The sequence below is a fragment of the Hyperoodon ampullatus genome, assembly GCF_949752795.1.
Source record: "Hyperoodon ampullatus genome assembly, chromosome: 10".
In the NCBI taxonomy this organism is placed as follows: domain Eukaryota; kingdom Metazoa; phylum Chordata; class Mammalia; order Artiodactyla; family Ziphiidae; genus Hyperoodon; species Hyperoodon ampullatus.
In genome coordinates, this window is record NC_136923.1 from 56,921,080 (window position 1) to 56,944,807 (window position 23,728).

The 23,728-nt window shown below is 36.8% G+C and overlaps 1 protein-coding gene across 2 annotated transcripts in view; it reads right to left on the bottom strand.

Annotated features, from left to right (window-relative positions):
- Positions 1-1,294: 1,294 nt before the first annotated feature.
- Positions 1,295-23,728, bottom strand: part of ZCWPW2 (zinc finger CW-type and PWWP domain containing 2) — a gene marked incomplete at both ends in the record, with an annotated part of 92,531 nt that continues 70,097 nt past the window's right edge. The window contains 5 exons of one of the 2 annotated variants that reach the window (XM_079713518.1): positions 1,295-1,456; positions 5,181-5,305; positions 11,953-12,020; positions 13,100-13,158; positions 23,406-23,452. In XM_079713518.1, coding sequence (XP_079569644.1) covers positions 1,295-1,456; positions 5,181-5,305; positions 11,953-12,020; positions 13,100-13,158; positions 23,406-23,452 — 461 coding nt within the window. The remainder of the gene's footprint in view (positions 1,457-5,180; positions 5,306-11,952; positions 12,021-13,099; positions 13,159-23,405; positions 23,453-23,728) is intronic. The other variant, XM_079713519.1, reaches the window with a different exon arrangement.

A 23,728-nucleotide genomic window follows, 5' to 3' on the forward strand; every position in this document is an offset into this window, starting at 1 on the left:
TCTCCAAGTCCTAATCATCCACTCATGTTAATTGAGCCTGACTCTACCTGCTTCTCTCCATCAAGGCACCACCATAATACAGGCCCCCATGATCTCACAACCAAATAACCAAGTAGCCTGTCCGCTGATGCTCTTGACTCCACGGTCCCTCCTGCTCACTCACCCACACTGCACTGCTGTGAGTTTCCTCAGATGTTTGAACCTCTTCCCCAGGTTGCTTAGCCTGGGTACACAGCCTCCTCAACTGCTGTGGCTCAACCTTCCCCCATCACACTCCACTTCAGCTACTTCAACCAACACCAGGGCCCAGATGCTCTCTTTTCTTCTCTGCTTAAGCTTTGGTTTTTGTTTTTATGTGCGTGGAATGCCCTTTCCCCTACCCCTGCCCCCAGGGAGAGGGAGGTATAGAGAGGGAGCCAGAGCTAGAACTGGAGATGGATGTACAGACACACAAGTTGATGAGTACAGAACATGAGTGAGAAGGACACTCACCGAAACCATTCATGGGGACCCCTAAGGAATGGGGCTCCAGGGGGGATGCTAAGGAAGTGGTACTGCAGGATGTACCTTTTACTTTTGTATATTCTTTTGATTTTTCTATAGTGAATACGTTTAACTTACCTCTATATATTTTAAATTACGTTTTCCCATCCTCACCTCCAGAGATACTGATTCAGTGGAAAAGGGTCCAGGATTCTGATCTTCCAAAGACCCTCCATAGACTCTGTCAGTCAGTTAGGGAACAGTAGCTGAAAAGATTGTTTCCAGTATAATATAAGGCAATTGACATTTTTGTTTTTTAAGAAAAGCTCCAACTCTATTACACAACCATTTTTTTATTATTTCCTTTTATTTTACAGTAGCTTCTTTCTACTACAAATTCACATTCTCTAAGTATATTAGATTTGAAATATCTGTAAGAATTATAATAGCATTGGCAGTCATTTTAACAGTTAGCCACATTTGAACAAAGGGCCTAAATAATCATTGTAAAGCATGTATTTGTGAAGTAGGTTCCATAAGCCATTTTAAAATTAAGGCAAACAAGAAAAAAAACCTATAAATACAAATATCAGGGTTTCTCAGATTCTAAATTTATAACACTAACTTAATTACCATTTGATTGACTCTCAAAACAATGGATATTCTCAAAACACAAAGTAGAAAGTTACTAGAAATAACAACTTTGGTATAATGTATACCTATTTCACTAAACATTTTTAAGTTTTGACTTTGGGAAAATGTAAAGATGTAAATGTTTTTATAATTAGCTTTTGAAAATATTTGTAATGCCCTAAAATGCAGACATCAACGCATCTATTTCTTTAAACCTGTTAGTTATATATTCAATACATTCTCCAGCTTTAAATCTTAGCCCATCAATTACAAGATAGTCCTCTTCACAGTGGTTCTCAAGCAAGCTGCCAACAGGAGCTTCAGGGCCACATTTCAATAACTGTAAAAATAACCATACAAGTCATCAAATTTACTTGAAGACCAGGCTTAATTATTTGAACAAAACATAAAGTTGTCAGTAACTCCTTAAGAAGGTGTTCCATTTGCTGGTGGTCTAATAATGATCCCCACATAAAGCATAACGTACAGTGTGTGAGTGTAAAAATAACATAGTATTTAGTCCTGTCTCTATTCTCCAACATCACACATTTTTAGTTAGTTTTAATTTTATGCTTTGGAAAAATGTTGTCATTAAAATTAAACTTCTGAGAGTTTTCTATATTTGTTTATTTAAAAAATGATTATTATGGGGAATACAAGTTAAAACTGTTTTAGTCACACTTTTCTGTTCTCATTTTCTCATAAGCATCTGCATTCCTTACGAACAGTTAGAGTGTGTGCTAGCTTAGTGGGAAAGAACACAGGCAAAAACAATGGAAACACACACAAACACACACACACACACACACACACACACGAGATTTACAACTTCAAGGTTCATTAAAGGCAGAGGTAACTTCCCACACAATGTAAGAAAAAAAATACATGCAGTTTATGGGACTTCCCTGGTGGTGCGGTGGTTAAGAATCCGTCTGCCAATGCAGGGGACACAGGTTCGAGCCCTGCTCTGGGAAGATCCCACGTGCCGCAGGGCAACTGAGCCCGTGAGCCACAACTACTGAGCCCGCGTGCAACAACAACTGAAGCCCACACACCTAGGGCCCGTGCTCCGCAACAAGAGAAGCCACCTCAATGAGAAGCCTGCGCACTGCAACAAAGAGCTCGCTGCAACCAGAGAAAGCCCACATGCAGCAACGAAGCCCTGATGCAGCCAAAAATAAATAAATTTTTAAAAAAGGCATGCAGTTTAGACAAGTGCTTTCATGTATCAAAAATGTACCTTTTATTACAATAATTATTAAAATAATTATTATTCAGTAAACTCTGTCTTATCTGTATATGGACTATCTAATTTGTGAATTATTCAGGTGGATTCTTTTAATAATCTGAAATTAATTCCTTCCCATTCTTTTTCACGTCAGGGCATGTCAACTAGTGTTAATATTAGCTAAGAACATAATTAATTAGAAAGGTGACTCTACTGAGGAAAATAATCTCATAAAGTATTTCAATGACAAATAGAAATGGATTTTGATTATCCATGTGTGTATGCTTTTTGTTCATGTTGCAAATCTCAATTCATTGGTATAAATGCTTGAGAGTAACCAACCTGAAACCTCATACATGAAATGAATGATGAAAACATCATCAAATTTACAACTTTGAAAATAGCTCAAACACTATGTGCCCAGAGAATAAACATGCTCAGAACTTTAAAATTATCAGATGGCTCCTTTTGATGTGTTAGCCTGTAAAGGCCACTTTCTCCTAAAAACAAAACACATCTTCAGTGTTAAGTGGTATTACCTTTGGAAGCCATATTAATTTTTGTTTGTTTGTTTGTGCGGTACGCGGGCCTCTCACTGTCGTGGCCTCTCCTGTTGCGGAGCACAGGCTCCAGACGCGCAGGCTCAGCAGCCATGGCTCACGGGCCCAGCCGCTCCATGGCATGTGGGATCTTCCCGGACCGGGGCACGAACCTGCCTGCATCGGCAGGTGGACTCTCAACCACTGCGCCACCAGGGAAGCCCCATATTAATTTTTCCTACTAACAAAACAAAACAAAAGAAATCCCTTAGGTGATCATTTCTTTATTTTTAAGCTGTAAATTGCTCCAGCTTTGACAGTTGGTCTCATTGCTATTCTCCTTATTTAAAAGTGAACAAACCCCTAAGTACCCTGAACCTGGCATGAATTCCAGACTTGTAAAGCTCAGTGTGGAGAGAAGCTTATGAACCAGTCAGCAGGCAGCACTCACCTGCCTACCAGCAAGTTAAAATGGTTAATTTTTATAATTTCTAAATGACTTTGAAAGCATAAAATATTACAAGAATCTAAAACAAAGAGCAAGCTCCTGGCTGGTGATGTATAAAAACTATGTATTTTACCTTAAGAAATAAAAATCAGAAGTAATTTTCTGTGGTATGAAGTTACTAGTTATAATGGCAAAATAGAAGCCAATTCTGTGGCTGTAAAAGCTCCAGGACATTTCTATAAAAATCAACCTGGCTGTATTTTTGAAAAGACAAACTGCTAAGACTGAAAAAAAAACCACTGCAAAAATCCATATGGTGCTCAAACAAAACACACATTTGCTAGAAAAGAATAATTTGTATATTAACTACATGTATACAACATATATATCACCAATCTATAGCTCTTGTTCTACAAAGGGTAGGATCTATATAGGGACAACAAGTTTTTTGTTTGTTTTTGTTTTTTTTTTCCAAAGGAACTCTAATTGGAAAAATGGCATTCACAACCCATGGAAATTCAAGTACAAGTTGGTATCGCTGACCAAGAAAACAATTATGTTTTTCAGCTCAGCAAGTGTTTTGATCATTAATTTTATTTTCCTTGACATTTTGATCTCAACTGTAAATTCTGTATATTTTCTTCATTTCTAACTCAGTCAAGGAGGTATTTAAGAATCATCTTTATTCTTCTTGAAGTTCTGACTGAAATCAGCCAAAGTGGGTAAACAATCTTGTCCACTTACAAATCCACCTTTTCTGCATCTCAGAACAGACAGACTTGCGGATGGGTAGTTCCGCAAAGTGAAAATATGGGAAAAGAGACAAAGTGACAAATTCTTAGCTCTTACTCTCTCCAGCGGCTGCCACTGACAATTCTCATCTGTAATAACAGCCAAACTTAGGTGTCAATTACTCTGCAAAGCACTTTTCCTGGTTTGCCTTGTTTCACCCTTGGCTAGGCAACCTTGCCAAGTTCCTCAAGTCCTCACTGGCAGGACCAGGATGGGCATGTAGGCACTGTATCCTGAGCCTGTCTCCTATCCACTGCCCTCCTGACTCCAGGCACACTGTATACCCAAACGAGGGAATGAGAGAAGGAATGAAACCTTAAGGTTCCAGGGCTCCCCACTGCTGTTTTTCTTCCTAACTACATAGGGAACAGCTGTACCACCTTGTGGAAGTGTCTGCCCCATGACTTATTTTTCTCACACCTGCCACACTGCTGCTCTGTGTTAATGAGCTGGGCTTGTACCTCATTTTATTTGAACAGACATGGAGCTGATGTGCTGAGCAGTGTCAACCAACTCAAAGTTTCTGTTTTCATATATAAATATTGAATACAGTAAGCACACATGGCCTTTCTCAGCCCAATATAGCTGACCAAAAGAAAAAGACAATTTAGTTAAGAATGGTGAAATAGATTCCAGTGAAAAACCCCACCTCCAGGATGTTACTAATGAGGTTTGTCCCCATGGAGGTCAACCCTGTGCACGAACCAGGCAGAGCAGGTTTCCTGAGCTGCTCTTGTCCTGGCCCTTCTCCTGACTGTAAAGATCGGCACCCCCTCGATGACAGTGAGCCCCTCCCTCTCTCTTCATTCCAGCCTTAAATATCTAAAATAAAAGAGCTCCTTGGCTCAAATATACTTTTTTTCAAAGACTGATAGATGCATCTTGATTTCTCAACAGGCTACTACTAGTTCATTATTCACCTCATGATAATCAAGGGCTCAAGTTTCAGAAGTGAAAAGCATTTTCCATATAGTGAAAATGAAGATCCAGGAACAATTTCTGCTGTTTAAGGAGTATGGAGTTGCTGTTTAGGCCTGACGGTCACTATGGACCCTACCTTTTCTCCTGTATCTGTCTCCTCTCTGCGCTCCCCTTCAGACTCATCAGGGGCGGCTGTGGGCTCCCGCGCTTGCTCTAGCATTTGCTCCAGCTCTTTTAGTAAAAGTTCTGTCTCAGAGACAACTAAAGAAACAACGTTAATATAGTCAAAAATGTTATATCTTAATTAATTCAATCTAATTTATACTATTAACCACCCCCAAAGAGGACATTTTCTAAAGTTATGAGATTAAAAAATAAATACTTTGTATAATTTTCAGATATGGCCTCTGCTTGATGTGAAATTGCTATGGATTTCCAGGTGAATCTTTTATATTGAATAATTATTCCTTGAAAAATGTAGGTTACATTCTTGCTATGTGTAGACTATAAAGTATCCCTGAAACATCAAAAGCTCACTAGAAGTTTGCATTTTTAAAATAAGGAGCCAAGGGCACCAAACTAAATTGTTATTTATAGACCGGGGGTCAGCAACTTTTTTTCTATGAAGGACCAGAGAGTAAATATTTCAGGCTTTGTGGGCCAGATGGTCTCTCTCACAACTACTCAATACTGCTGTTGGATGCATACCATACACATACACTTAAACCAAATGAGAGTGGCTGTGTCCCAATAAAACTTTATTTACAAGAACAGGCAGCAACTGGTAGACCATGGGCCACAACTTGTCAATCCCTGCAATAAACTATTAAAGCTACTGTTTAAAAGGGGAAGCCATGTAATTAAGTGGCAAGGCTAAATCCAGACTAGTCTATTCCTAATCAAAATATCAATGCATCTTAACTGCCTAATCTGATTTAAAAAAACACACACACACACTTATAAAAATTGTGGTTTTTTGGTGCTGTGACAGAAATATGTAAGTATGTAAAAAATCTGGTAATTGATTGAACTTGCTGAGATAAAATAATATCCCCATCAAAGAAATAAACACCTATTATAAGTCTACAGACTCAATCACTGATTAACAATATCCACTGAATTCCCGATTTAAATAAAGCAAACATTTTCATTTGATACCGAGTCTTGTTGAAATAAAGATAAGGCGAAGGAGACTCGGGTGGCCTGCTCCTGCAAAACAGACTGATGGGGCCCCTGAGAAGTCTTCCAAGGGCAGCATGATTGAAAGAGAAAGGCCACGAACACACACCCCATCACCTTCCACTCTGGTTATACAAATCTGACACACCACCCCTATTATGGACTGCTCATTGGCAAGTAACCAAAAATCACATGAGGTAGAGCAGCTGAAAGTTCATGGAACCCAAGCAGGACATACCCTTCAGCGCTAAAATATGAATATATCAAGGTGTTCCCAGCAATAATATTAATTTTAATTTAATTGTGCATGATATACACATCCATTTGTGTTTGTGTGTGTTTACACACACAGGTATCCTTGTAAACTAAGCATGTTATAAGGTAAAAACAGAGGTTATTAACATGAGACGTTCCAGCTCAAAAGAATTCATATTTTATTACCATCTTCTTTTATTTAATCAACAAATGTTTATTGCGTGCCTACTAAGGGTCAGGGGCCCCAGAGAAGAGCCACAGACCAACGAGCCTTTCTGTTCATCATCTCCACCTAGCCAGTCTTAGGTTTTCTTTGTGGAAAACTCTCAAAAACAGTTTGAAAGAAGCTTTCTGATAAGCCATTCCATACCTCAGAGCCAGTTCCTATGTTTAAAGACAAACAAACAAAAACCGTAACTGACATGTTAGTTGTAAGCACACAGATCTGTGTTCTGTGGTAACTGCTAAAGCCTAAGAACACAGAGTATAAGCTATAACATTCTAGAACAATGATATTCAAAATCTGGGGGCACAAGGATCACCTGGAGACTTTATTAAAAAATACGAATGCAACACCATGTCTACTGAATCAGAATTTTCTGTAGGAAAGTACATTTTAATTGAAGCAGTTTTGTTAATGAGATTAACCTCTCTTTATGACCGATTTCTTACTTAGTAACCTGTCACTTAATAACAACTGTGTGGCTATCTTCACACCAATTCCCCAGTCCCACTCACAGACGTTGGGTTTTCCTACTTTACATTCTGAGTCTATGGAAATTGATACTGACATTCAGTGCACTGCTGAGAAGATGTATTTTGAGCTCTGCTGTAAAGGAAAAATGGCACACAAACTTCTTTGTATTTCTAAGGCTAGACTAAAATACAATCAATTTATGATAATGAATGTCATTGCCAAGCGCCATTGCAGCCTCTCTGTTTTCAAGTGATCTGGAAAAGTATGTACACTGCCTTTCGATCAAAGGGAAGACAAAGTAATGGATGACTTCATGAATCAACCAGGGTTCATAACACCAACTTGACTGATGTCAAATTCTACTTCCAGAGCAACAGGAGGCTTTTCTAAACAGGTATTCCTATACTGTAAAGGCAGAGAGTGCAAAAATAATTCTCAGAAATTGCAGTTACTGTAATCTACAAACTAGGTTATCAAAATTGGTCAATGATCTCCAAAGACAGAGAGAGAATGCACGCCTGTGCTAACTGCATGACCAATCAACTTCTATCAGTCCTCATTATCCTGTAGTTTTCCTGACTTGCTTCAATTTGTTGTTGAGTGATAGCTGCTCTATCAAGCAGAGAAAGTGGAAAAAAAAAGAAAAGGAAAGAAAAAAGTATCTCTCATACTGAAGTCCATATCTGGCTTTTAAAAATGACTTTTTATAAAATAAATCAGTGTTTTTTTCCATTCCTGATAAGAAATAACTTACTGTTTGTCTCAATAAATCAGTCACTTTTTTTTTTTTTTTTTTTTTTGTGGTATGTGGGCCTCTCACTGTTGTGGCCTCTCCCGTTGTGGAGCACAGGCTCCGGACGCACAGGCCCAGCGGCCATGGCTCACGGGCCCAGCCGCTCCGCGGCATGTGGGATCCTCCCAGACCAGGGCACGAACCCGTTTCCCCTGCATCGGCAGGCGGACTCTCAACCACTGCGCCACCAGGGAAGCCCAAATCAGTCACTTTTTAAAATAAATTTATTTATATTTTATTTATTTATTTTTCACTGTGTTGGGTCTTCGTTGCCACACGTGGGCTTTCTCTAGTTGCAGAGAGTGGGGGCTACTCTTCGTTGCGGTGTGCATGCTTTTTTTTTTAACATCTTTATTGGAGTATAATTACTTTACAATGGTGTGTTAGTTTCTGCTTTATAACAAAGTGAATCAGCTATACATATACATATATCCCCATATCTCCTCCCTCTTGAGTCTCCCTCCCACCCTCCCTATCCCACAGTGTGTTCTCATTGTGGTGGCTTCTCTTGTTGCGGAGCACGGGCTCTAGGGCTGCGGGCTTCAGTAGTTGTGGCACGTGGGCTCAGCAGTTGTGGCTCACGGGCTCTAGAGCACAGGTTCAGTAGTTGTGGTGCACAGGGTTAGTTGCTCCACAGCATGTGGGATCTTCTCAGACCAGGGATCGAACCGGTGTCCCCTGCGTTGGCAGGCAGATTCTTAACCACTGCGCCACCAGGGAAGTCCAATCAGTCACTATTTTAAAAGCCTTCAAATGTATATTTATGAAGTTTTCTTTACTCTCTATTTCTCTACTAAATGTCTAAAGAAGCTATTTCCTCCCTTATATAAAGAGGCTACTGGTTGGGTTATTTCAAACCTGGCACTGAAAAATAGCATCTTAAATAAACTTTCAGGGCCATTTCAATGCTGAAATTTTGAAGCCATTTTTACAGAAAAGGAGGGTGAAGAGGAGGAAAAAGCACTTGGTTTTGTTTTGTTTTCAAGTAACCACAAACCCTCCTCTGTGTGTTCATGATTTAAATGTAGAGATGAGTGAAATACAGGCTGAAGTGGAATGAAGAAGAGGACACCTTTCTGGGACACAAACAGAAACAGGAGGCACAAAGGCCGAGAGGTTGAAGGTGACTCCAAACCAAGAGCAGGTGGGCAAAGTTTGCCTTGAATGGGAGACAGCACCCTTCTCCCCGTTAGCCTTTTACACCCCAGACCCAGGTCTCAAGCTTTCATCTCCTACCTGGGCTCAGCCACCATCCAGACCTTTCCTATATTAGCCATTCTCTGCCATGCTCACCTATCTCAGGCAGCTAATGAACACATCCTTTGCTAACTTATTAATTAATGTTAGTAGATTATTAGTTAATCCAGGGTACTATGTCAATCTTTTATCTATCAAAAGTTTAATACACTGTCTACTCCCCAAAAAGAAGTGAGGTATTTACCAACAGAAAACACTGATACAATAAAACAAGTGACAAAAACTCAAAGACTGAAAATAAAAGAAGTCAAAATCAATTCATTAAGGAAGATACGAAAGGCATTACATTTAAAAAATGCTTAGACCAACTACAAGTGCTGTAAAGAAAACCCATAAATTTAGCTTTAAGCTTCTGGTACTCAAAGCAACCAAGGAAATTGTTGCAAACTTTGATTAATTTTAAGAAGCTATATGATCTTAGAAAAGTCATGTAACCTATTAAGTACCTCAGTTTCTCCACTGACAGAATGGGAGTTAAAATAATATCTACCTTATCTATCTCATATAGATCTTGTGAGGGTTAAATAAATATATATGAAATGTTTCGAAAAGTGAGGACACATACTAACTGTTACAGGTGTTATCATTATTATTATTGTACTATTATTTCATCATCATCAATGGATTTTCTTTTTCGTCCCTAAACACTGAAAAAAATATATAAGATAAGATATTCCTGGTAGCAATTCTCCAAAAAAATACAGACATGCTCCACAAATAGCTATTTCTTTGATTAAATCTCTTTTTATAACCACTTTTTAAAATTGAAGTACAGTTAATTTACAATGTTGTGTTAGTTTCAGGTGTACAGCAAAGTGATTTACATATATATACATATATATGTGTATATATATTCTTTTCCAGATTCTTTTCCATTATAGGTTATTACAAGATATTAAATATAGTTTCCTATGCTATACAGTAGGTCCTTGTTGTTTACCTATTTCACATATATAGTAGTGTGTATATGTTAATCCCAAACTCCTAATTTATCTCTCCCTCCCGGCATTAGATTAAATCTTTATACAGCCATGAATATACGGTTTAATTTATTTAATGATTCCTCAATTTTTTCTATTATTTTCCAGAAATAGTCCTCTCTTTGTTGGATAAGAGGGCTTCTACTGCATTTCTTTATTACAGATGAAGAAACTGATACTCGGAAAGGTAAAGTAGATGCACTTAATTGACTCTCCCTTGGATCTTTAACTAAGGGAAAGAGAGAAGCAACTGTAGAGCATAAAACCCATAATGGAATATCACAGCGGGGGCAGTAGACTAACAGGAGACACATTAGCACCGGGGAGTGTAAGGAAAGAGGGTTCAAAAGTGGGGTGGAGATTCAATAATCTGAAGGTATAATTTTCCTCTTGCTCGATCTAGGACTGATCTTACCTTAAGCTAAGAAGAAATGAGAGATCTCAGAGGCCTGCATCAAGGCATCCACAGAAATATGGGTAGTGGGTAAAAAATTTGAGAAGGGTACAAACTACTGAAAAAGAACTACTCTTTCAGGAAGTAGTCAGCTCTTACAAAGAACACAGAAGACTAGAGGTTTCTGTTCTTTAGTTCAAATGGGATTGAGGAGTGGAACACTGATCAGGTAAACTATTTTAACAATTAACTACTGAGACTTTCAGAGCCATACAGAACATGAGACTACTGACACGGCTTCCCTTTAGTGGTAGACTACTGAGATGTGTTCACTCATTTACATGGAAGAGTCATTTCCAGTCAGTGGATTCCTGGCAACCATGAATTTCTTCTGTAGGATCCAGTGCTAGTTGGAGAGGAGAAGGATCCAGCTGTAGTATCAGGGTCACCTGGTGGTAACTCAGCCTAGGGATAAAATGACTTTTGCCTTTCTACAGGAATATCTGAAATGATCATGTGAGGCAAAGGAACAAAATAACCAAAAAAACCCAAAAAGCACCTTAAATAGCGGGAAAGCAGTAGCAGAATAAGTTTAAGAAGAGATAGAAACAACAGAATTTTGTAGTGGTTTAGGAGAGGAACCAAACAAATTTCTTTTTAAAAAATAACTACCTCGTCCTTCCTCTGCTTGCTTTCCTTTCCTTTACTGAGACTGAAAACAAATGGCGTATTTAGCTAATGGAAATGAGAGCCCCGTAGGATCTGGGGGTGGCTTCAAGGAGAGGGAGTGTGGCACAATGACTTCTCTGGGTTTAACTGGCTTTGAAACCTCTTTGTATGGCTGCCAAAGTTCCACCTAGCAAACAAGCATGTGCCTGCTTTTCAAGACCAACGAAAATGTAGGAAAAGTAAAGTGCTTTTGAAAGTGAAGAACTTCTCCCTGCAGGTGACATTCTCCCTACTGTGGTCTAACTCCAATGGCAATTAATTCAGCTGGCAGCCCTAGGCTGCTGCTTTTTTTCCTTCTCCCCCTTTGGAACCCCTAGGACCCCAATAAATGTGGAATAGATAAGTCTGGATTGAAGCGTATTGATGCTGGTATTTCCTCCCACAACTGCTGATGCTTTATTTTAAAAAATTAAATATATGACAAAGCCAGAGAAAATTTAATTCGAGGGAATAGAAACCTGAAGACAACTGAAAAGCCCTAGTATGTAAATCAATACCAAAAACCCACTAATGCTTCTCATATATGTATACATGTACATTTTTTTTTCTTCAAAGGACTACAATTATATTTGGTGGAATTAAATACAGGTAAAAGAACTAAAAGCAGGACAGGCCTTCACATACCCATGTTTTCCTTTGATAAGGCATCATCTGAACAAACACTTTCAAAAGATGATTTTAAAATAGCTTTCCTAGAAAAAGAATTTGACAGATTTATTTTCAAAAGATCAAGCATGTATATTTAAATGACCGTTCATGTATATTCATTGGTAACTGTAAATTATGAGTATATATTTCCTACCTTGGGGTACTTTTTCTTTGTTGTTGTACACAGTAATAAGTCAGTGAAAAACAAAATAATACTGATCTGAGCTCTCACTAGGTGAAAACCACTAATAATCTACCCAGCACCTTACACAGCCTTTTTCGTGTAATCCTCCCTCCAAAAACCTACCAAGTAATTGTTACTCTCATTCTGAGCATAAAGAAAATGATGCTCAGAGGAACTAAGAAATTTGACAACATAGGAAAATGGTTGAACGTGACAGTACTAAATTCTGTCAGACTGCAAAATCCATGTTTTTCCCACTACACCATGTTGCTGATTTAGAGTCAGAAAACATCTGTTCAAATGCATTTTCTCTAACCAGAAGATCTTGAGAAAGTCACTTAACTTCTTTAAGGCACAAATTCTTCATCTTTTAGGTGGAGATAATTATGATATACCCTTATCTATTTGATGGGGTTACTGTGAAGTGTCAAGATTAGGAAGTGAAAGTCCTTTTTAAAAATTTAATTATTCATCTTCTAAAAAAGGACAAAGAAGAAGAGAAGAACTATCATATTAGGCCAGTCTTTGTCTTTGAGTAGGACTCCTTTTCACATAACACTGATTACTATCCATTAAAAAAATAAATAACCTGTATGGCTGGTTCAGTGATAAACACTAAAACTTGTCATCAGTGACTTATTATAAAGGCTTATTTCTGGTTTGCATTACCTATTTTTAAACTAAAAACCTGCTTCTTATCTGGTTGCTCACGATATTAATCTTTGAAACTTATAGTTCAACACATTTGTACCCACATAAAACTTTCTCCATACTTCTAAGACTACTACTTATCATTTTATTAATTCTTTTAGAAAATTTAAAACGTATTTCCCTAGAGAAACAAAACTAAGAACCAGGGGGAAATGTCATATAAAAATTAAAACCAATATATATATATTTCAATTTTATCATAATAGTTTTTAATTTAAAAAAGCATACCTTTTCCTTTTCCTAAATTTGGGCTTTTTCTTTTCAGTATTATTTTTGGAAGCTTGCATCTGTAAAATAACAACAAAAAGATCAGTTAATTCATATGGGATATGATGAGCTCAGCAATAATAATGGATCCTATATGGTCTGAGTAAGTTAGCCCAGAAGAAAAACTCTGGCCCCCAGCCCTAAACAACATATGTAATTCTAAGTCAGCCACTTCATCATCATTGCAATTCCACTGACCTCCTCAACTTCTAGGAATGGTCGACTCATCCAGTACAAATGCCTACCCCCTATACCCACTCTCCTTTCCTCTCCTTCTACAAATACACAAAAATACTAAGTAAAACTACGTTTAAATTTTAATTCATATATGATCTTTAAAGAAAGAAAAAGAAATATTCAGATGCCAGAAACATGTGGAATGCAAAGCTATACATTGGAACTGTATAGGTGGGAACTGACATGGTGAAGACCCACAGAGAATTTATACCAGAGAAGGGCCAAAAGGGCTTGGGACTGGGGTTTTAATGTCTAAGCAAGGACAAGATGAAGGATGTGGAGGAACTGGAACCCTCATACATTGCTGGTGGGAATGTGAAATGGTGGAGCCATTTTGGAATACTGTTTGACAGTTCCTCAATATGTTAAATATAGAGTTACCCCATGATGCAGCAATTCCACTTCTAGGTATATGTCCAAGAGAAGTGAAAACATACGTCCATGTAAAAAATTATGTTTGGTCATAATTATGGAACTATGAATGTGCATAACAGCATTATTCATAATAGCCAAAAAAGTAGAAACAACCCAAATATCCATTAGTGGATAGATAACATGTGATATATCCATGAAATGAAATATTACTCAGCCTTTAAAAATAGTGAAGTACTGACACATACTACAACGTGGATGAATCTTGAAATAATTATGGTAAGTGAAAAGTTGAAAAAAAGTCAGACACAAAACGCCACGTTGTATGATTTCATTTATCTGAAATGTCCAGAAAAGGCAAATCCATAGAGACAAAAGTAGATTAGTGATTGCCAGGGACTGAGGGGATGTAGGAATGGGCAGCGATTCCTAATGAATATCAGGTTCCCTTTTGGTGGTATGAAAAAGTGTTCTGAAATTAGATAGTGGTATTGGTTGACAACTGTGAATATACTAAGAAACACTGGATTTTACAATTTAAAGGACTGAATAAGTTATATCTCAATGAAGGTAAAAAAATTTTTTAAATGCAGTGACATGGAAAAATTGAAAGTAAGGAGATAGATACAATATATCAATGATTATTAACAAAGGGAATACTGCTACAGTGTTACTGGTAGAAAAAAGCAGATGTTAAGACAAAAAGCATAATCAGAGATAAAAAGGTTATTACTTGATGCTAAAAGAAACAATTTACCCCCAAAATATAATAGTCCTGAACCTGTATATATCAAAATCTTAGCCTTAAAATATACACAGAGAAACAGAATTACAAGTAGAAGCTGACGAATTTACAGTTAAAAGGGGATATTTTAATTTACTTCTCATAAAAAAAATTATATCCTAATAATCACTCAGGGGAAGTTTGTATGAAACATTCAGGGAATTCATATTATTATGATGCTAAAGAGTAAGTGATCTTCTTTTTGTGATCTTCAACCTCAGGTAATATTCAAATAGTTTTTCCAGGACTGTTACATATCTATATGGTAAAAAATATGTATAGAAATATTGTTGTCTAAGTCATTGAACTATATCTCCAAAGATAATGTAACGCTATTATTTCTATCTTGTTATTAAGGATCAGCTTATATTACATGCATATTTGAGTATGAATTGAAATGCTGGTCACAAGCGGAAATGAAATTCAGGTAACAAAGTGCAAACTGCTTTATAGGTACTAATAGAAAGAAATACTGCTAGACGACTACCATAAATTATGGTGAGTTGTGCTGTTCATAATAAATTCCTTTTCTCCTTTGTTAAATACTCCATAGCAGCCAAAATGGACTAGTCAATATTTGCCAAACACCCTGTGCTTTCCTGCTCCAGCCTTTGACAATGTATGATGGATGGAGAAGGGCACTGTACCTGGAAGGAGAGGGTCTGGATCTGGACACTGACTCTGGCACCTACAAGCGGGATCACCTTTGGTAAGTCACTGACTACTCTAACATCCAGCAAGAGCCTGGCGTAAAGTAGACACTTAATAAATATTTTCTGATTAAATGACCATTCTGCATTTCAGGGTCTTCTTTTGTTAAATAATGCTAAAAAAATAACTACCTCAAGGTATTTGAGGGAAGATTAATTACATAACATGCCAGGAAGTATCCAACAGTGTTTGGCAATTAGTTGACGTTCAGTCACTGTTTCATTGTTATACCAGTCCACCGGGTCAGTGTCAGAACTCTATCCTTTTTCCTTAGACCATACGACAGAGGGAACTTGGCACTTTGATAAGGCTGGACTTTGGTGGTGTATTAGTTTCCCAAATCTCCCATAACAAATTGCCACAGATTTGGTAATGCATCAGAAAATTATTGTCTTACAGTTCTGAAGGATAGATGTCTGTCTCATAAAAACACTTATCGTTGGATTGAGGGCCCACATTATCCAGGATGAGCCCATCTCAAAATCCTTACCCAAAGGATTTGCAAAGATCCTTATTTCAAATAAGGTCACATTCTGAGGGTCCTGGTGGACATATCTTTCGGAGGCTACTATCCAACCCAGTACAAGTAGACACTAAAGATTACTTTATCTAATCTATCTCTTCTTCTCTTCCTGTTTTGCACAGCTGATTCTCCTATGTTGTCCAGTCCAATGCTATTCAGAACAAGAGCCATGACATGACAGAATCTGCAACATCTGAGAGCTTGTTAGAAATGCAAATACTCACGCCTATCCCAAGCGTACCAAATCAGAAACTCTGTGGGTGGGGCCTGGAATCTGTACTTAAATAAAGTGACTCTAAAGTTTTCCAGGCACTGATCTAGCCCACACCCATCCACACAAATATACTGCTATACAAGTGTCACTGATTTTAAAGAAAACAAAGCAAGTATTAATTCTTTTCTTGTTGGACATAAAAACAAAGAGGTGTATGTATAGACAGCATATGCCATTTACTGAAAAAAAAAAATTAGCATTGCGGACTAGAATGGCAAATGAGAGAACTGCCTTTTATTGCAAAGGACAGAAAATCTATAAGAATTGTATTTACATCAGATTAATATAATCTGCATAAACTGACTTGATATTGCCCATTTCCTTAAGCCACTATTCATCTAAATTAAAAACCTTTTTTTTTTGGCCGTGTGGCATGCAGGATCTAGTTCCCCAACCAGCGATCGAACCCAAGCCCCCTGCAGTGGAGGCATGGAGTCTTAACCACTGGACCTCCAGGGAAGTCCCAAAATTAAAAATCTCTTTAAGCAAGAAGAACAAGTTTGTTAACTGTGCTAAATCTGAGGGTGTAAAATTTTGATCAGCATTCTATGCTCACAGAAGACATAAATATGTTTTGTAACCTTTTGAGAATAATTGTCAGTCAGTAATCACTAAAGAGTTGCCTACTTTGACAGAAGAATGAATCTGTACCTTGAATAATGTACATAAACTCCTTGTCAAAAGTCATCATATAGAAGGAAAAGCCAATATTCTCATTCCCCTTTGGTAAATCTGCTGGGAAATATATGCTTGGAAAAGGATGAAAACTGTTTTCATGCAACATCGTAAAAGATGGTTATAACTTAATCTGAGTATCTGGAGAGTACCGATAATAAAGTTAAGTCTTCGGGTCCAGATAATATTTGTTTTTAACACTTCTTTGAAAAGGAGGGAAGGTTGAAATGATCATTTTCTAGCCCTATTTAAACATGATTTCAACAGATCATCTACAAATCCAGTGTTTCTTACATAGATGTCTGCTAATGACCAATGCTTCACTCTGGTCAATCTTCAGTAGAGGGGTATTCCTGTGAGATTTGGACAATCAGAGACCAGTCCCTGGCAACATGACTTATAAACATCTAGTTGTCCCTTGCACTCTCTTCAGCCATGTGTAAGTTCACACTAAAGCACTGTGGATTTCTCTGCTTTGAGGAGCTTACTAGAAAAAGTACTGGAGTGTGTGGTCAAGCAGTGAGGTGAGACACAGGAGAATATTTTCCCCTAAAATAGAAATTGACCACTAGACCACCTTAAACAGAAGGCATGAAAAGGCCTTCTATTAACACCTCCCAATCTTGGCTGAGGACAGAAGTAATAGGACACCTCAAGGAACTATATGACTATGTACTTCACTGATAAATTCTGAAGTCTTGCACTTGATTTTTTTTTTTAACAGTCTTTGACCATCTAGCTATACCAGTGATACAACACAGAAATTCAGGAAGTTTATTTTTTTTTAAATACTCATATTTATATAGAGCTTCAGAATACTAAGGACTAACAGGAACAGGGTGTCCAGAGAGGAAAGAGTTCCATGGAAATCAGAAGAAAGCAGAACTTATATCAGTTGTTTATCTGATTGAATGAAGCTGGTAAGTTAGATTATTTGACTTGCAATTGGACACTGTCTAAAAATCCAAGTCTGTTAAAAACAATTCCTATTTGTGTATAGTTTTTCCTAAGTCACTAGATATTTTAGCAAGAGGAATGTTGGGAAAAGGTAAGATTTCTCAGGAAGACTTTCTAGAATCTACATATTTCAATTAAATTCTAAAAAGCTGATGTACAGAGAATATTCAATGATTATAGTACCCATATTACACTATTCTTTCTGGACTAAAGAACAAATTTTGAGACCTTCATTATCTATTTTACCACTTTTCTCTCCATCAGCTTGAGTAGTAAGGATAATTGGCCTGATTCTTTAACCCACGATCACTGTCAAATTCTGAACATTAATCCTCAGCAACATGCAAAAGATGATCTCCCCTACATAGGAATAGACAGACTCTGCACAACAGCACAATTTTTTTTTAAAAAAAAAGACTATTCTTTAAAATATTTTATCTGGATCCAAGTCTTTACATCAGCTGAGGATCCCAGAGGTTGAAATGAAAGACATTCTTGAACCTAGATTCATGGAAGGAGATGCAAGATACACCTCCCTTTGATCTGGGTGACTGTGTTCCCAGTATGTGGGGGAGTACAGATTTAAGATGTGTACCTAATATACATATTTCATAACAGAGAAAATTATTTTTGAAGCAAAGTAAAGGTATTAGTACATAAAAAAAAGAAAAATATCACCCCAAAGTCATTATAATTTTAAAGAATTTAAAAGTAATAATTTATAGGTCTTCAAAGAAAAGAAATAGGCTTATGTTGTCTAATATAAATAAAAAGTTTGAAGAAGCTATTATGGGCAGACGCCAAATGTTTATAAATTTAAAATTATAGATTCATTCTAATAAGTTATATGTAAATTCTACTAATTTTCACTGGCATATTTTTTCCAATAATAACAATTTCCCTCTGCAAACAGGAAAACAATAGCTATTTCTATTAGACATAGAAAGATCATTTTTAATATCTAGTGCAATAGCTACATTCAAATTCCTTTTGTATGTTATATCCATTTTTATTATTTTTATTATTTTATTCCTTTTGTATGTTATATCCACTTTTCTATGGATTAGTAAGATTGGTTTTGGTTTTAATGGAATGGGATGAGGAAGGTGATGGTGAATGAGAAATATCCCAAACTTTGGAAGAAACCCAGATTCATTGTGTGTGTAGCTTGATGTTGGAGTCATAATTTGTGTGTCTGGATGAGAGAAAGGACTATACTTGTAATGAATATAATCAACAAAACTGAAGAAAGCTGCATAATACAACCTTTAGTCCCAAGTAACAAAGGACAACACCTGCTCTTCATGTGATTAGTAGGACTCAAGTTGAAAAGGTTTTTGTATCTTAACAAAAGAGCAATCACATTTTGTAGAATTCTTTTTATTGCCTTCTGGCTCAAAGTTAAAATATAGAGTAGAAAACGTGGAGAGTTATGGTTGAAAAGTTTTGAATTTCTGGAATCTGTGACACTAGATTTTAAGTATTACTAAACTTGAATTCCAAGTGAATTAATACCTTGAGTGAATTTTCAAATGGGTATAATGCGTAGAGAAACAAAAATTAATACAATTTTCTATTATTATAAATGGTGACATTTTAAAAATGATATTTTGTTTTTTAGTAATTAGGATGAAAACGCAGCCCTGTGGGTGGAAAACCTACCCTTTGCAAGCCATCAGCCGGCTGCTGGACAACAACCTGAGAGCTTGGAGACCAGCATGGCCCTCACACTAGGATGCTGTCATTTTACTTCCAGGGAAGAAAAACAAAGGGATTTTCACGCCTGCTATACTCACCCCGATGCCCACTTCCCCTCTATCCCAGCTCCTCCCATTCCCACTGCCCATCTTAAGAAAACTACAAGGAGGTCAGAGGTCAGTTTGGCTGAAGTCAGATCCATAAACTGAAAGTCAAGTCAAAAACAGGGTTAAGCCAATATATAAGTCCCATAGTAGACTTTTCTATTTAAGAAACAAATATAATCATCCACACCAGAAAAGAGGTACTCTAAATCAAGGGGTCTTTGCTTGTTCTCATAAATGGTATGTATATAAAAGTCTCTGACTATCAACAATTAATCCATTTTGCCTAATTTTACTACTTTCCTACTAATAGTTATCCTACAGAATTCCTATAGATTTTAATTCAAGATAAAAGAGGTAAAGCTTGCAACCTAATCAGGCAGGTTTAGTTTTTAAGTTAGTAAAGAATATCTTGTTAAAAATCATTCCCCTGGAAGGCTGTTTCATAATACTGCCATAGAGTGGCACAGAGTTTGAGAACAGGGAAACTGAAATTAGTACAAAAAGAACTTTCTATGTGAAGGTTTCCTCTGATGATTTAAAGTGATAAATGGACAATTTTCTATATTAATATATATTTATTTATATATTTGAAAATGCAACTCACATCAAAAGAGTACATTTACATCTTAAAATTTTGGTTAGGAAACTTTTTGGGGTAACGAAAATGTTCTCTATTTTAATCTGGAATGGTAGTTACATGGGTGTATACACTTAAGAAAAACTCATCAAACTCCACCCTTAAGATCTGTGCATTTCACGGTGTTTAAATTTTGCCTCAATAAAAAAATTAAATTACTAAAAAGGTTAATCAAGTGAAAGAAAACTATAGTAACTAACAGCAGAGAAAATGGCCAAATGACGATGGAATACTTGAATGATTCAAGTTTTGGGAACACTGGTCTATGGAAAGGTGAAGAAAAGTAAAATCCAAAAGGAAATTAAATGAGATTTGAAACCTGGCTGTGACTCTTCCCAAGGGGTTCCTCTTCTTACTATTCTTTCCTGAGGTATCTCTCTGCCTGGTGCTAGAAGCCAGCAGTAGAGATCTATTATAATATTTATCTTTGTGGAAAGATGCATATAAAGCTAAGTGAATCAAGTGAGTTGCAGTACATGAATTCTACATTAATAAGCAAGCTTATTAATTAGCACAAATATCCAGATATCTACTCATAAAATGTAAGCGACTTCTGCAATTGGGCTAATGAAATTTTCCTGCTTAAGAATTTCTGCAATAATTTGGGGGAAAATTTTTTTATCAGAAAATATAATAGCTTGAATTCCTCATACATAAATGTATAAATCAAGAAAGTGGTCATTAATTTTGTCTTTCAAGAGGTATAAGTTAAACTCTTGGCATTAATAAAAATAAAGTGTTAGAGAAAAAGATATGCATATATACATACTTTCTATATATAAACTAAAAAAATTTAGAGGGGGCTTCCTGGTGGCACAGTGGTTAAGAATCTACCTGCCAATGCAGGGGACAAGGGTTCAATCTCTGGTCCGGGAAGATCCCACATGCCATGGAGCAACTAAGCCCGTGCACCACAACTACTGAGCCTGCACTCTAGGGCCCATGTGCCGCAACTACTGAGCCTGCGTGCTGCAACTACTGAAGCCTGCACGGCTGGAACCCAAGCTCTGCAACGAGAAGCCACTGTAATGAGAAGCCCACGCACCGCAACAAAGAGTAGCCCCCACTCGCCACAACTAGAGAAAGCCCATGCACAGCAACGAAGACCCAATGCAACCAAAAATAAATAAATGATTTTTTTTTTTTTTTTTTTTTGCGGTACGCGGGCCTCTCATTGTTGTGGCCTCTCCCGTTGTGGAGCACAGGCTCCGGACGCGCAGGCTCAGCGGCCATGGCTCATGGGCCCAGCCGCTCCGCGGCGTGTGGGATATTCCCGGACCGGGGCACGAACCCATGTCCCCTGCATCGGCAGGCGGACTCTTAACCACTGCGCCACCAGGGAAGCCCCATAAATGATTTTTTTAATTAGAAAAAATAAAAAAGAGATCCTTATCCAATTAGTAACAAATAATGTGGGAAGGCCTTAGTTAGAAATATGTAAAATTCTACATTAAAAAAACTAAAGAAAAAATGATAGACATTTCTACGTGTGTGCATTCACTTTATAAACATGTAATTTCTCTCCAAATTAATACAGATTTTCTACAATACCAATCATCACCTCAACAGAATTTTTCTTGGGAGACTTAACTAAATATTTCTAAAGTTCATCTGTGTGTTGTTAAAACTATTTAAATTGTGCCTTTATTGAGGTTTCCATGGGAAAGGAAAGGTAGGGTAGGGTAAACAGTTTAGGACTGGCTACTTTGAATAATTCTGGAAGGCTTTGGTCTAGAGGGGTGGTCTCCATTGGCTGGAACCTGGGCCTGGGATAATTTAGGGCAGGGGCAATACTGGCTTGGTATTTCAGAATTTGATAAGAAGGTAGTTGGGTGATGTGGGTTTGGAATTAGTTGGTGCATATGAAAGATGTACCCTGTGCCATCTAGAAGAACTGGCTAGTCTTGGGAGGGACAGTCCCTCCCCAAACAGAAAGGGTTTTTAAAATGTCAATTCATCATAATATACATACATACATACTATCGGAAAAACTAAACATGCAAGAACTATGAAAACAATTTTTGAAAAAGTAGGGTAATGAAGGATCACCAATCCACACATTAAAGAAAAGATAGAGAAACAATAATTACAGCAATTTAGAATTATTTTTAAGACTAGATACGTGATATAGAAACAGATATTTTGACATGTTAAATGCCGTATGTTATGTTATGAAGAAGGTATACTATATACTATAAAGAAGATAACAAAAGAAAAACAGTAAAGTAAGGAAGGGAAAGATTATTTATTAGTCAATAAACGGTATTCGGATTTAAATGGTTTTAGTGTAGGGGAGGAAAAATGTCTTTTTCCTCTATCTTCTAAGCTCTCGGTTGGGGCCCCTGTAACAAAAGATAGATTAAAAAGAGAAAAGCATACAGATTTATCTAAGGTAAGTTTTATGTGACAGGGGAGCCTTCATAAGGAAATGAAGATCCAAAGAAGCAGTTCAACCTATAAATCAATCAATCAAAGTAAAAAAAAGCCCATGGAAGAAATGGGCAAGGATATGCATAGGCAGTTTTCAGAAGAAATATGTCCAATAAATACATGAAAAATGCTCAACCTCACTAAAATAAAAGAATAAATAACAGCAGATTGAAATAACAATGGCATATTTTTCTCCTTTCAAATATTGGCAAATATGTAAAAATTGGTGATATCTAAAGCTGGCAAGGGAGTGGGAAAAGCATTGGTAGTGGTGGACACAAGGAGAGAAACTACTATTCGAGAATACTGTCACTTAAGAAGACTGTCAAGGCTCAACCTACCCCAATCACAGTTTTGACAGTAACTAGAGTTAAACATATCTCCACACACAATGTATAGAACGACATGTTAAAATTTAAAAATTCTTTTAAAATGCTATTAACTTTATAAATTTTCATTAAAAGGATTCATACAGATGTCTGATATTGTTCTCTACTTAACTTTAAGGTAAAGTCCATATTAAGCTGTGAATTTTAATTATTTGAATTTTCTATGAAGATTGCATACATTATAATAACATGACATATTAAAAATATTTTAGTATATGAGAGTATGTACAAATAAAAGCAATTGTTTATTTGTTAACTTACAATATTTTCCATTATTCTAATATTTGATAATTTTATAACATTGATACAAGTAACCATAAATATTAAATTCCTAGTGTCAATTAACATTTAGAAGAAAAATTTGATTATATGTCATTTTGATTTAAAATATTAATTTAATTTTCTTTTAAAAATAGTGTTAATCAGATTGAATTTGAAGTCTGTATATTTGATTTAATAAAACATGATCTTACCCTTTTCTTGGCCACCACAGCAACTCTGCCATCTGCTTTGGATTTGCCTGTAAGATAATAAGGTATGGATGCTTCAAAAAAGTGAACTACACTCCTGTTCAAATAAATGCAACATTACACAGTTAGAATTTTCTACTTTCTCATACCATGATATGTGTTTTCAGTGGTTCTTTTGATCAAAATGCTAACAAACTCAGCTCCCAGAGTTGAGTAAAACGAAGTAATCCAAAAGTAATAACATCAGGGATTGGTATACTTATTTGACAAACCTCCTCCCTTAAATCTGATGGCTGGTTGGATGTCCACCAGCTAGCATCTAGTGT